General features: G+C 40.8%; 1 protein-coding gene across 1 annotated transcript; it reads left to right on the forward strand.

Annotated features, from left to right (window-relative positions):
- The first annotated feature begins 1,368 nt into the window (after positions 1 to 1,368).
- On the forward strand, positions 1,369 to 13,098 carry ldlrb (low density lipoprotein receptor b). The gene is made up of 18 exons (XM_067374782.1): positions 1,369 to 1,573; positions 3,158 to 3,280; positions 4,918 to 5,040; positions 5,129 to 5,506; positions 5,588 to 5,710; positions 5,787 to 5,909; positions 7,113 to 7,232; positions 7,316 to 7,444; positions 7,531 to 7,702; positions 8,262 to 8,480; positions 8,566 to 8,684; positions 8,766 to 8,905; positions 8,995 to 9,136; positions 9,599 to 9,751; positions 9,827 to 9,955; positions 10,035 to 10,109; positions 10,193 to 10,356; positions 11,718 to 13,098. Exons 1-18 carry the CDS (start codon positions 1,501 to 1,503, stop codon positions 11,751 to 11,753), a joined length of 2,541 nt encoding a protein of 846 aa, XP_067230883.1. The 5' UTR covers positions 1,369 to 1,500; the 3' UTR covers positions 11,754 to 13,098.
- Positions 13,099 to 14,690: the final 1,592 nt, after the last annotated feature.

The raw sequence follows: 14,690 nt of genomic DNA on the forward strand, positions 1-14,690 counted from the left end.
GATGAAGGAGAACACATGAATGTCTTCATGAATGTCATTTGTGTAAAAGAAGGATGTCATAGAGGTCAAGCTGAAACACACCTCAAGAGTTCCTGCAGAACTAGAGAGAAGTTCACTCATTTCTGCTGTAATCATTAACAGAGTTGTCGGGCGAGCCAGAGGTCGATTCACAAACGCTCTTTGTGAACGTCGCTCTTCCGAGGCGAGGTTTTAGCTCATTCCTGATGTCATACAACTAATATTTCAACATTCCTCTCATAGTTTGTCTCTCTTATACACCTGTCTGTCATGAGACATTCCCTCTCTGCTTTACAAATCTCATTCTTTATCATTTTGGATCACAGCACTAAGACTGAATGAATTATACAATGCATATATTTATCTTTCAAGTATGGTTTTCTGGGCTTTAAGCAAAATAACCACACGTGACATTCAGACTGAGCTTCTGACATCCACCTGATATTCAGAGAGTAACTTTAGCTGTTACAGAGGCTTGGAAACATAATTTCCCTGCATCTACAAATACAATGCAAATCGTGTTCCTTCCTGGACAGCGAGACTTTTTCACCTTATCATTCTAGGATTTTGTTGTATTAGTGATTTTATATACACCAACGGGAAGACCTGAGATTCCATATTTGCAGTGCAATATTATTCAGCTTGAAGCAAATTAATTTCTAGGAAATATAAAGTACAATGAATCTTTATTTCATTGGTTTTGGAGCCAGACGTGCTGAGGCTTTGTGAAATGGTTTCGCAGTAAGGGCCCCGTGGGGAGTTTTGGCCCCTGAGGGTCCGATTAATGGGTTTCAAGTGACACTCACTGCCCTGGATGCATACTAGACTGTTGTAAATTATATTAGCCAACTGTCCATGTTAGATTTAAAGGGATAGTTCACCCAAAAATTAAAATTCTGTCATCATTTACTCACCCTCAAGTTGTTCCAAACCTGTATATATTTTTTGTTCTGCTGAACACGAAGATATTTTGAAGAATGTTTGTAAAAAAAGCAGTTGTGGGGAACCATACTATGGAAGTCAATGGTGCCCCCACAACTTGAGGGTGAGTAAATAATGACAGAAATTTCTCTTTTGGGTGAACTATCCCATTAAGAACCCTGATTTTCGTGTATTTTCAACAAGTGTACTGCACTTCTAACACACAGCACACATTTCTCACAGTTAAAGACAGATACTTCTGTCAAATTCATTCTCTTATCTCAATGTGGAAGCGCCCCATGTGTAAACTAGCATAATGATAAGAGAGTCAATCAACAACAGTGTGTTGCGCGAGGCCCCGCCCACCGCGCTGACGTTCCTCATTTCGAATATCACACCACTGCTAGAGCCACGCCCCCCCGCGGGCTTCATTGAAATGGTTGGATTTTCCCCGTGAGGGAAGAATTGCCCTGTCACTGTTCACGGGAGTGTGGTACCGGTCCAGACAAGCCTCAAAAGTTATTCACAGAGCTCTGTTACCCGGCTTTAAGGATTCAGGTGATGGAGATTTGGATCAGCGCTCGGCTCGGTTTCTTCTGCTCCGTTTTTCTGCTTCACTTTGTCCACGGAACCCGTAAGTGTCAGTTTATGATGAAGATCTGCTGTGTGTCATGAGCCCATCTGAGGAGCGTTTCCCATTTAAACCAATTTTTTTATATATGTTCAAACTCTATTTTTAGTTTATTCTGTGACTAAACTGTTTGGGGGTTTTAAAACAAGTGTATAAAAAATGCTTATTAGATCCGGTGTCGGTGTTTTATTCCTTTAACCGCGTCATTCCGAACAAACGGCAGTGGAATAAACGCGTTTTCTGATTGGATGCGGATGAGGCACATGCGTTCTGTTGTCGCTAATAGGTTGGACGCGCTAATTAGGTACTTTAAATTCTGCTTATGATTGGTCGGTTTCGACAGGATGACACTCATCATTGCTTATGGATTGTCCTGATGCAGTTCATCAACATGCTCCGCTGATCACATGCCATAAAGTGTGTGTTTATGACATGCATCACTAGTTTGTATAAGCGTGCATCTGCAGGTTAGTTTGATGTGTCAGGGGCCAAAAGGGAGGTCCATGGAAAGTCTAATAAAAAAGTTATTATAATTTTCAGTATATAATTTGGGTGTTTATAAAAGATAGGATTTTAAGATGGGTGTCCCTCACACCAGGATGGTCATATTTAGGTGTCCATGGCATCTAAAAGATAGAAACCCCCTGCAGTAGATCAACCATGTCTGTTGTGGAAACGCTCATCTCAGGAGAAGTTTCACAGGAAGTGGTTTATCCAGTTTTTCACAGATTCTCGGCCGACACACACACAATCAAATCACATCTGTCATTGTTTATGTAGTGAAACACAAACACTGAGATTCAGGAGCAGAATTATTTTCATGTGTTTGAGATTCAAAGGTGTTGAATGGTTCTGATCCTCGGCTCTGACGTTTTGCATCTGCTTCTCATTCAGTGAGTGTGTTTGGAGTTTCACTCACTTGTGTGAAACATTGGGAAACACAGAGAGGGCGTGTGACTAAGACACTTCTGCTCAGTTACTGGAATAGAAGGGAGAGAAGGAAAGTGTGATCTGTATCTCTCTTTCACACACACACACGGTCGGTTCGTATCACACTGTGTGTATTTGTGGAATTTTGAGGAAAACCAGTCGAGTTACTTTAGTTCTTCGATGTAGTTTATATCAAGGACAAAAATAATTTTTACTCTCATTGTAATACATAAACACTGCAGCTCCAACTGAGAATAATCATTCAGTTCCTCCTCCAAACATCATTCTGGATCTTTTCCACCAAAGCTCCGCCCCCTTCATCTCTAGTATATTTTGATTATGCAAATGTTTCCATAGAGACCAGTGAGCAACTGGTGGTGTGATTATTGACTCCACCTCTGTCCATTGTCTTAAAGAGACACTACACGCCCGTCATCAGTAACACACTGAATATTTATGATCAACAAATGCTTTGTGCAACGATCAGTTCTCTCTCTTCTCTTTCTGTTGATACATGTTAAGTCAATGTTCTGATTTAAATGCAAGTATTCAGACACACAGCTAGAATGCAACTCATAACAAATAAGTCAAACAACATCAGATGCATTTATATGACGCTGGAGTTGAGACGAGTGTGTGTGTGTGTGTGTGTGTCAGGTGCAGCTGTCTGCAGTCAGGACCAGTTCAGGTGTGGAAACGGGAAATGCATCACCAGCCGCTGGGTTTGTGACAATGCAGACGACTGTGGAGACGGAAGCGATGAGCTGCCTGAGTCCTGCCGTGAGTCAAACACACTCCTCCATCACTGTCAAACCATTACAGCTCTAAATGGGGATTTTATTTCATTAAAGTGCCACTATTATGCTATTTAAAGGCTCTTAATTTTGTTTTGGAGTCTCCAACAGGTTTACATGCATCAAAGGTCAAAACACTTTAATTTTCACATAATATCAATTGCGCCATCAGCTCTTTTCTCACAGTGTCTGAAACCGTTCGTTCCAAGATTCAGTCTTTCTGAGAGCTGCTCTGCTCTGATTGGTTAGACGGCCCAGTCGGCTGTGATTGGTTTGAAACCAAATGCTCATTATCATATTTGAATTTCAGCTCTTGATACACTGTGATATGAACAGTAACAGTACAGTGTTTGAGGGTGGGGCAAAGGAGACGATGTTCAGCCAATGAAGAGTGCATTATGCAAATTAGTTACAAACCTATGTAGGTTCAGCAGGAAGTGAGACTTGAATTACTGACGATTTGTTTCAGAATCACTTCTTTCTTTTAGGAGACAATTGCTGCGTCCGAAATAGAATACTTCTCTACTATATAGTACGCGAAAATCAGTATGTGAACAAAGTAGTATGTCCGAATTCACAGTATTCGAAAAACAGTAGGCGAAAAAGTACCCGGTTGACCTACTACTTCCGGCAAGATTCTGAAGTGTGCATACAATGGACACTTTACTATCCCGTGAGGCCATGGGAGAGGATTTATGAATGGAGTTGAAGGGACTTAACCGATGTTGGTCATGTGAAAGTAACAACATGGCTGATGCAGTGCGTCCGAATTCATGCATACTACACCCATTCGTACTATATAGAACATACTTTTCTAATGTGAAGTAAATTTAAACTCAAATGTAGTACCAAAGTCCTCTTTAAGACTAAGTGTTATTCTATAGTCTTTGGTAGTACCTACTCCGCAGTACACGACTTCAGACTCTGCACTTTGACCTTTGGAACTTTGCAGACCTTTTACTGTAATAAACAGCTGCATTAAGGCTGATTTATACTTCAGCGTCGGACCTACGCTGGAGCCTCTGCGCCGTAGGCTATGCGTCTGTTTTCATTTATACTTCTGCGTCGTTGTCCGCGTCGACGTGCATGCAGACCACTAGGAGGCAGTGTCCGCGGTCATGTTGAGTATCAAAACAAAAGCCGAAGAAGCAGCTCGTCATGTACGTTGTCAGAGAAGTTTACAAACAGAAACGTCAGAGAAGCGGCAAATAGGTAATGACTTTTGTTGCAGTTTGACTGTATGTGTCCCCTGAAACAGTGTTTTTTCATTCATAGTGAAGTTGAAAGGGCTCCCTCTTCTCAGAGTGCTCCGCGCCAGTTTTTTGACCCGAGGGAGGGGTTCTAGCAGACCAATCACAGCGCTTGCGGTCCGCGTAGAATTGATGCGTTGTTACATTTTTGAAGAGGTGCACGTCAGGCTTCGTCGTATGCTACGCACAGCCTACGCCGTAGCTACAGCGTACACTCGACGCAGAAGTATAAATCAGCGTTTACACACTACATGAAAGGGAATAAAAGCATAATAGGGGCACTTTAAAGTTGTGTTTGCATAATGAGTTGAGTTAACAGAGTGTATGTGTAATGATCATCTCATTAAAGTTCAGAAATCTCATTATGCCACAGGAGAGAAGACGTGTTCGCAAAGCCAGTTCAGCTGCGGCGGGCGTCTGAATGAGTGCGTGTCCACCAGATGGCACTGCGATGGGAAGTCTGACTGCGAGAATGGCGCAGACGAGCTGGGCTGTGGTAAATACGACTGAAACTCAAGCTCTCATTTACTAGATGACAAGTCACATGTTCAGTTGTGTTTACGCCGGTTTTGTTTCCATTTTAGCCCTGAAGAACTGCACGGACGAGGAGTTCCGCTGCAGCAGCGGTCAGTGCGTGTCGAAGTCGTTCGTCTGCGACAAGGATTCAGACTGCGACGACGGCAGCGACGAATCGTCCTGTCCCGTCCCCACCTGCAGCCCCGGCTCTTTCCAGTGCAATGACTCTGTGTGCGTGCCGCGGCTCTGGGCCTGTGACGGGGATGCCGACTGCGCAGACGGCTCTGACGAGTGGCCGCAGAACTGCCCTTCCGGGACGGGTCAGAAACAGCAGACGGTCTGCAGGAATCATGAGGTCCTGTGCGGCAGCGGCGAGTGCATCCACGGCAACTGGAGGTGCGATGGAGATTTCGACTGCAAAGACCGGTCAGACGAGGACAACTGCAGTGAGTTCAATGTTGCTGAATGTCTTTCAGGTTCATACACGTGTCCTAGAGATCATTCGCTCATATTTTGCATTGTTGCAGCTGTGCCCACCTGCCGTCCAGATGAGTTCCTCTGTAAAGACGGCAGCTGCATCGCAGGAATGCGTCAGTGTGATGGGAGTCCTGACTGCCGGGATCACAGTGATGAGGAGGACTGCGTAACTGGTGAGCGTTGCGCAAGCATCCACCACGTGTGAATGTGTTAAACGTGCGCTGTCTTTAACTGTCTTTCTCTCTGTAGTTAAAACGTGCAAAGAACCAAACTGGTTTAAATGTCGCAGTGGCGAGTGCATCAGCGCAGACCGCGTGTGTGATGGTAAAAAGGACTGCCTCGACTGGTCAGATGAGCCTCTCAAAGAGTGCAGTGAGTTTCACCCTCAGTGTTCCTGTAATTTGTGATCAGAGTACAAACAACAAACTATGAAATTAACCCTTCTGTGGGTAAAAGTTGTTTATTTTCAGCAATCTTCAGATCATGCATACACAATGACGAATAGGATATTCCAGAATCACACACAAGTTCTTATCAATTGAAGATCCACCACTATGATCTTCATGCTAGAGTCCAGTATCTCTTAAACATATATTATTAACCCTTGTGTGTTAATTTAAAAAAGTTGCAAAGAGTTCCTGAGAGGACAAAAATGTCAGTGCATATACAGTTTTTATATATTAATAATTTTTATATATTAATATACTTTCCACTTTCACTGACTTATTTATTTATTTATTTTTTTACCAACATCAGGATTTTAACCCTTTAAATGCCTAAAAATATCAGTCAAAATGTCTGTCAAAAAACTCTCATATTATTATAACTCTCAAATTATTATAAATTAAAATGTTTTTTTCACTTTCACTGACCTTATTATGTTTTACCAACATCAGAGTTTTAACCCTGTAAATGCCTAAAAATATCAGTCAAAATCTGTCATACAATTATTCTATATTAATAATTATTTCCACTTCCACTGACTTAGATTTTTTACCACCAAAATTTAACCCTTTAAATTCCTAAAAATGTCAATAGCAAAAAAAAAAAAAAAAGAAAAACTGTCACTCAGTTATTATATATTAATACTGTTTTCCACTTTAATTGGCTTAGATTTTTTTTATTCCAACATCAGGATTTTAGGCCTTTAAATGCCCAAAAATGTCTGTCAAAAAAACCTCATACAATTATTATAAATTAATATTTTTTTCCACTTTCATTGACCTATATATATATATATATATATATATATATATATATATATATATATATATATATATATATATATATATATATATATATATATATATATATATATATATATATATATATATATACAGTTTATTTAATATTGGTATGTTTTATATATATTTATAGGCAGACAATTTAGTTTTAAACCTAATATTGAGCAGGATCAGTTTGAATCTGATTGAAATTCTGCTGCGTCACAGTCACAAGCCTTTGCGTTTTTCCTCCTCCATCTCCAGTGATTGGCAGTTTAACTGTTAAAATGGTCAAAGAAAATCATGTGATTGTAAAGATGATCATGTGACTGTGTGTGTTTCCTCTGTGCAGACACTAACGAGTGCCTAGATAACAACGGTGGCTGTTCTCACACGTGCAGTGACCTGAAGATCAGATATGAATGTTTGTGTCCAGAAGGATTTCACCTGATTAACCACACACACTGTGAAGGTGAGAGCTTGTCTAGATGAACCCAGTGCATGATGGTCTGTGAGTGTGTGTTTGGTCTCATGACATCATATGTTTGTGTGCAGACGTGGACGAGTGTCTGGACGCAGACACCTGCTCTCAGATCTGTGTAAACCTGCCGGGCAGCTTCAAGTGTGACTGTAATGAAGGATTTGAGCTGGATCACATGACCAAAGACTGCAAAGCGATTACAGGTACATGTGTGATGAATGACTCTAATGATCAGAGAGACTTATGTAAATGTTTCAGAAATCAACATCATGAAATTGTGTCCTCTCAGGATCTGGAGCGTTCCTTTTCTTCAGCACCCGTCACGAGGTAAGGAAGATGGCGCTGGGCAGCAGAGAGTACACATTACTGATCCGCCAGCAGAAGAATGTGGTGGCGTTAGACGTGGACATTCCCAACGACAGAATCTTCTGGTCTGATGCGAGCCAGAAAAAGATCTACAGGTGAGAGACGCTGAGGTGGAATACTTGACTGATTGTTCAGTGGTGTCTAATGACTTTAAACTTCCTGTAGCACTTGCAACACCAAGGTAATGGTTTCGATTCCCAGGAAAAGCAAGAGTTGATAAAATTTCATTTTTCCATTCAATCAAATCATTCTGATGACAGACTTTGACTCGGGTGTTTCACCAAACCAACATTTGAGATGCTTAGTCCAGTTATCCAATCACAGCCTCTGCTGAGGCAAAGTTATGTGATTTTATGCATTGAGAGATTTATTCAGTAAATGTGTTTCCATCGTAGTTTATTCGCATCTTATCAGATAAAGATTTTCCACCTCGACTGAGCACACAATTTTTCTTTGTTTGCGATATCCCATAATTTGCATAAAAATAGGTGGATGGAAACATAGCTATGATGTGCTGGTTTCACGTCTATTCTATCACAACATTTTCATTTATTTACTCTAGTAATGCTCAATCTGTCATCTGCGTTTTGTGTATCTCTGTGTGTATGTTTATACTTTTCCTCATAATCACGAGCGTGCGTTTATGTTGTGCAGCACAGCGACTGCTGACCCCGCCCACCACAGCACTGTGATTGACAGCCAGATCTCCAGGCCCGAGGGTCTGGCTGTGGACTGGATCCACGGTAACATTTACTGGACGGACAGTGAGCTGCAAACTATCTCCGTGGCGACTGCAGATGGCAGCAAACGCAAGACACTCATCAGCGACAACTTGCAGAATCCTCGCGCGATCGCCATCGATCCTCAGCACAAGTGAGTGTCTGCGACTAAACCCGCTTGCTTACAGGAAGAAGCGTTCCTGCTGATTGTTGATCCCTTGTTGTTTCGTGCCCCGTAGTTTCATGTTCTGGACGGACTGGGGCGAGTCGGCCCGGATTGAGAAGAGCGGACTGAACGGTGCAGATCGGACGGCTCTCGTCACGGAAAATATCGTCTGGCCAAACGGCATCACGCTTGGTGAGTTGGACACACAGACGATGAGTGTAAACACATGCGCCGTGTGTGATGTATGCTGACGTGTGACCGCTTTCTGTTCAGATGTTTTGAATCACCGTCTGTACTGGGTCGACTCAAAGCTGCACACGCTGTCCAGCATCGGTGTGAACGGAGAAGGGCGGCACACGCTGATGCATGACCAAGAGAAGCTGCCGCATCCGCTGGCGCTGGCCGTGTTTGAGGTGTGTGGTGCTGGCCAATGACGTGTCTGCTGATGGGCTGATGGGTTTGCCAGGTTCTCACGAGCGCTGTGTCTCTGTGTGTCTAACAGGAGAAAGTCTTCTGGACCGACGTGTCCAATAACGGCATCTGGAGCGCGAACCGCATGACGGGCCAAGATATCGCTGCTGTGGCTGAACATCTGCAGTCTCCTGAAGACATTGTGCTGTATCACAGTCTGAAACAACCTACAGGTGAACATACACGTCACGTTATGACGTTCAGGGCTTGACATTAACACCCACCAACCTGCCAAATGCAGGTGATTTCAGCAGTGGCGTGTAATGCAGTCACTCCTACTAACCACTTTGGCGAGTATTCACGTAAACACAGTCAGTTATGTTTTAAGTGAATATGTAAACAGTTAAGAAAGAAACTGTTTACATAACAGTATAATGGATTCGTGTGTCGACTTTTAAAGTGACAGCAGCCTAATATATCTGCTACCAAATTATAAGATAATATTAAAAATATCTATATGGCAGTTTTTCCCCATGGTATCATTGTCATAATTGTGGCCAGTTTGGAAAACCACTTGCCACAGTGGCTGGTGAGCAATGTCAATGTCAAGCCCTGACGTTATTATAATTAAACGAACTTGATAACAGTCGATCTGCATGTTTGTCTTGCTCATGAGGAAGTGATGTCATTGGCAGGAAGGGACTGGTGCAAAGAAACAGCTCTGGTCAACGGCGGTTGTGAGTTTCTGTGTCTGCCGGCACCGCTGATTAACGCACGCTCACCCAAATACACGTGTGCGTGTCCTGATCACATGACCCTGGGAGCGGACATGAGGACATGTGTGTCAGGTACGTTCAGACCCACTCTGTTTCACAGCAGGCGCTTTCTTTATGACGCTCACTGACGTCTGTTTTTCTGTGTAGGTCCGAACGTCACAGCGCCACCACAGGCGACGAGCAGAACTGCACCCGGCCTCTCACACACTGCAACCAAAGCAGCTCTGCCATCTCAGGATCAGAGCGGAGACGCCACACAGACGGGCTCTCGCAGGGGTCAGTTCCTGTCCTGCTGTCTGTCTATCTGTTCATTCACTTATGTTCACACTCTCACCATCTGTCTGCCTCTTTACAGGAAGTGATGCAGAACATGAGCCGGTTTCTAGCCCTTCCCAGCATCCTACGGTCCTGTATGTCACCCTTCCAATCGGTCAGTTAATCCACAGTCGTGAAACACACGTGTCACTCACTGACCGATCGACAGTGTGAATAAACTGTCTGTCTGTCTCACAGTTGCCGTGTGTCTGCTGGCGTTTGGCGGGATGTTGATTTGGAGACACTGGCGGGTGAAGAACACCAACACCATCCACTTCTCCAACCCAGTCTATCAGAAGACAACAGATGACACCGTCCACATCTTCAGGAGCCCCAGTCTGGAAGGATACTCGCATCCATCGGTATGACACCAAACACACTGGAGCTTGATTCCAGATGTTTTACGTACTCTCATTCCTGTGACACATATTCAGATATTTTTATTTAAATATGCATGAAATAAAGACACTATAACAAGTGATTCAAACACATGAAACATGAAAAGAGTCACTATACAAAGTTACAGATTGATTGGAGTAGAACAGAGATAAAAAAGGAAAAGTGAAAGGGTAATTCAAGACACCTTTGATTGATGAATTGAGGGAAAGAGTGTTTGAAAAACATTACCTCATTTGGTGTTTTGGCTGATACCGATAACCGATAATTCTTTATACTTGAACGCCGATAACCAATATATTGGCCGATAAATTTAAATTAATTTTTTATAGAATTTTTGAGAGCCTGATTACAAAAACAAAAGTCTCACCATTTAAAAGCCATGTCCCAATCACACAATTATGATGTTCTCATCATAATATTATGTAGCCTATATGACAGCATTGCGCTGCACACGTTGTTCTAAACCATGTTTTCCTTTTTGATGTGATTTCAAACATATTTAAAGCAATTCAAAACCATCAAGGCAAATAGTGGGCATCTGAAGTGTCTCGGCTGAAGGAAATAATCTATAAATAATCTATATTACAGAACCACCAAACCAACATTTGATATGCTGCAATGTGATTGGTCCACTGGTTAGTCCGGTTATCCAATCACAGCCTCTGCTGTGCCAAAGTCACAAGTTTTTTTTTTTTGTTGTGCATTGAGGAATTCATTCAGTAAATATTTTCATTGTAGTTCTTGAGTCTTCTTATCTGATAAATAAATGATCTGCCTCAATTTAGCACATTTTTATAATTTATGCATATCTTGGCGTTTCAATCCATCATTTTTTTTTTATGCAATACCCCAAAATCTGCATTAAAAAAGTGGATGAAACAGCTAATAAGGCCTATGATCAATCAGTTCCAAACAGAAATACAAAACCTTTGGAAAATGAAGGAATGACAAAAAGATTGAATGCAATATTCAGTTATTAATATAGCATAATGAGAGATTTATAAGCAATTTTAAAGGCGGTCATTTTTGACTGGGAACAAGTTTAACAAGGTGGGAAAAAACACAAAAATTTTGAATATTGCATAAAACATTTCCATTCCATGTGTTCAAGAGAACAAAATCATCACTTTCTGTGACATTTGCTGCAATCTGGAAAGAAACTGTGGCTCTTTTTTCCTCCATCCTTTTTTCTTCCATCCAAAAAGTCCATCCCTCTTCAGGTCAAAATCACTGGATCTTCAGCTTTAAACGACCCCAGTAATGAGTCTGTTTTTTTTTTGGTTTCTGTGATGGACTGTGTTTAATGTGTGTGTTTGTGTCTCAGTGTCAGATGATCAGCATGGATGAAGACGCAGCCTGACGCTCCTCCTGAAACTCCACTTTAAATGCTGCTCTGAACTGAAGGAGACTCTCTTCCTGACGTGCGAAAGGATCAATCCTTTTTGTTTTTTAATATTATGTAAGGAATGAAGACAGAGACACACACACACACACTTGTATCTAATGAACACAGCTGCTTAACATCAGAAGAGCAGAAGGTCTGAATCTCTTCAGGCGCCTGTAAGATCCTGTGGCTTTGCACACTATAAACACGTAGCTGTTTCCATTCGTGATGTGTGAGCTTTTAAGATCCAGTCATTGAAGGTATTACCACTTTTAATATTTAAAATGAATCTTGTAAATATTCCTGATCATGTTAATGTGGAGGGCAGACAGGTGTCTCTCTTCTTGCACTATATATGTTCACTGTCACGTAGGTTTTATTTATTTCTTCTTCACAGACACACTTGAACTATCTTTTTGTCTTTGTTTTTGTAAATGCACAGGGCTGCTTAAGTAATAATGAGCAATTTGCAGCGTTTTCTTAATGTTGGTTTGCTCACGCGTGTGAAGTTCTCTTCTGTAGATTGAACTCTGGGCCTTAAAACCAGTGAATGTGCCTGATGTACAGCATGATGATGTGTCATATTGTTTGAACGCACAGAATATTCCACGATGCCTTCGACATATTAGAGTGAATTAGTCCTCAGGGTCGCACGTCTGCGCTGTGATTCAGGTGACCTCTGACCTCACCTGTCCGTTATAAGAATCATGCTTTTACGTTCTGTTATTGATGTGCACACGGTTTGTTTATTTTGAGGCATGTGTTATCTAAAGGGTTGGAGCGTTTTCTCTGTTATCGGATGAATGAAGAATCACAAACGCTCCTCAGACATCTGCAGTAAATAGTCACCTTTATCACACAGACTTTGTACGAAGAAAACTCTTATTTATTGTGTAAATGTTTGATTTTTTTTTTTTGTGTGTGTGTGTTGAATTTCTTGCTGTTCTCTTTTAAATACGTTGTGTATCTGATGTGATATCGAAATGCCATCCAGAAATCTTCCTGCACTACAAAAGAAATGAACCTGTGCGTCATAAGACGACATTCAGGGACTTTTATAGTTTATGAAGGATATTTGAAGAAGATTTGTGAAGTTTTCAGTCATCAGCTGGTCTTGAATTGATTCTGTTACTGTTGATGGGTCATTTGTGATCTCTTTTACTTTTGTGAAGGTTTTATGAAGCTGTTTGAGTTTTAATTCTTTATCTCAGGACTCATGGTCCAATGATCTGAATGTTCTACAGGTTTAAAGAAACAAATTACACCCAAAGAAACAACTGAACTGTTTTTGACATTGTTTAATAAATTTATGTTTTGAAACCAGAAATCTGCTGTTGTTATTATTCGCTAACAGCGAACGTTCTCAGAATGTTCTGGCAAGGTTCTCTCAGGCCCCGTTTACACCAGTGCATTTTCGTTTTAAAATGAAAACGATCCTTGTCTACACTGGCATTCATCTCCGGTGTCTACATTACACATTACACGCATCACATGACCGTTCATGCACATTAGCGACTTCCTTGCCCCTTTTGAGACTTTTTCCAGTGTAAATGGTTGCCTCTAGCGCATGTAGGTAGCTGCAGTATTTTAAAAAAAAATGACAACAAAGCCAGCAAAGATTGCAGTTCAGTCTCCATGTTAGGGTTTACAACGTCGTAAAGGATACGTGGGCAGCCACGGCATCATTTTCAAAAGTCTCCATTTTGGTGCGTAACTGAAATGCAACCGCTGCGTTTTCAAACTAAAACAGGCTCTAAAGCTTTTTGGAAAGTCTCCGTTTTATAACGTTCATTGAGCGTTTTTCCTTGAAATGTTTCAGTTGGACGTTCGTCTAATGTTTTTTAAATGTTAAGTACATGGAAATGAAATACAGTGAGTCTCAAACACCATTGTTTCTTCCTTCTTATGTAAATCTCATTTGTTTAAAAGACCTCTGAAGAACAGGCGAATCTGAACATAACACCGACTGTGACGCAACAGTCGGGATCATTAATATGTACGCCCTTAATATTTGCATATGCCAGCCCAAGTTCAAGGCATTAGACAAGCCAGTATTAAAGTTAGTTCACCCAAAAATGAAAATTTTGTCATTTATTACTTACCCTCATGTCGTTCCACACCCATAAGACCTTCGTTCATCTTCGGAACACAAATGAAGATATTTTAGTTGAAATCTGATGAATGAGCATTTAAAGGGGAAGCACGCTGAATCTCTGCATATTTAATGATACCCCAAAATAGGCAGTCAAAAAAAAAAAAAAAGAATAAAAAAAAATCTATGGGGTATTTTGAGTAGGGCTGCAACGATTAATCGCGATTAATCGTTTGCAAAATAAAAGTCTGTGTTTACGTAATATATATGTGTGTGTTCTGTGTATAATAATTATGTAAATATAAATACACACACATTCATGTATATATTTAAGAAAAATTTTATATTTATACTTATAAAATATTTGTTTATATGTAATATAAAATGTATATAAATATATATATTTATAATACATGCATATATTTCTAAACTCTATACCTGTATGTGTGTGTATTTATATATACATAATTATTATACACAGAACACACACATATATATTACGTAAACAAAGACTTTTATTTTGCAAACGATTAATCGCGATTAATCGTTGCAGCCCTAATTTTGAGCTGAAACTTCACAGACACATAGACTTATATTACATCTTGTGAAAAACCGTTCTAGGGCACCTTTAATGTTCGTATTACCAACAAAACAAAACAACAACGTTTTAATAACTTAATGGAAACATTAGCAAAACGTTCTAAGAACATAATATGTTAGTTAGGAAGTTGCTGCTCATTTATGAGACATTTATACTCCATTAGATCCCTGAAGGTGTGCTGTGGTATCTGGCACCAAGATGTTAGCAGCAGATCCTTTAA

Source organism: Chanodichthys erythropterus, chromosome 21 (genome assembly GCF_024489055.1).
Source record: "Chanodichthys erythropterus isolate Z2021 chromosome 21, ASM2448905v1, whole genome shotgun sequence".
NCBI classification, from domain to species: domain Eukaryota; kingdom Metazoa; phylum Chordata; class Actinopteri; order Cypriniformes; family Xenocyprididae; genus Chanodichthys; species Chanodichthys erythropterus.

Coding starts and splice junctions, on each gene's coding strand:
- ldlrb (XM_067374782.1), top strand. CDS start 1,501: ATGGAGATTTGGATCAGCGCTCGGCTCGGTTTCTTCTGCTCCGTTTTT. Junction 8,685..8,765: donor GCCAAACGGCATCACGCTTG/GTGAGTTGGACA, acceptor CTTTCTGTTCAG/ATGTTTTGAATCACCGTCTG. Junction 9,752..9,826: donor CATGAGGACATGTGTGTCAG/GTACGTTCAGAC, acceptor TTTTCTGTGTAG/GTCCGAACGTCACAGCGCCA.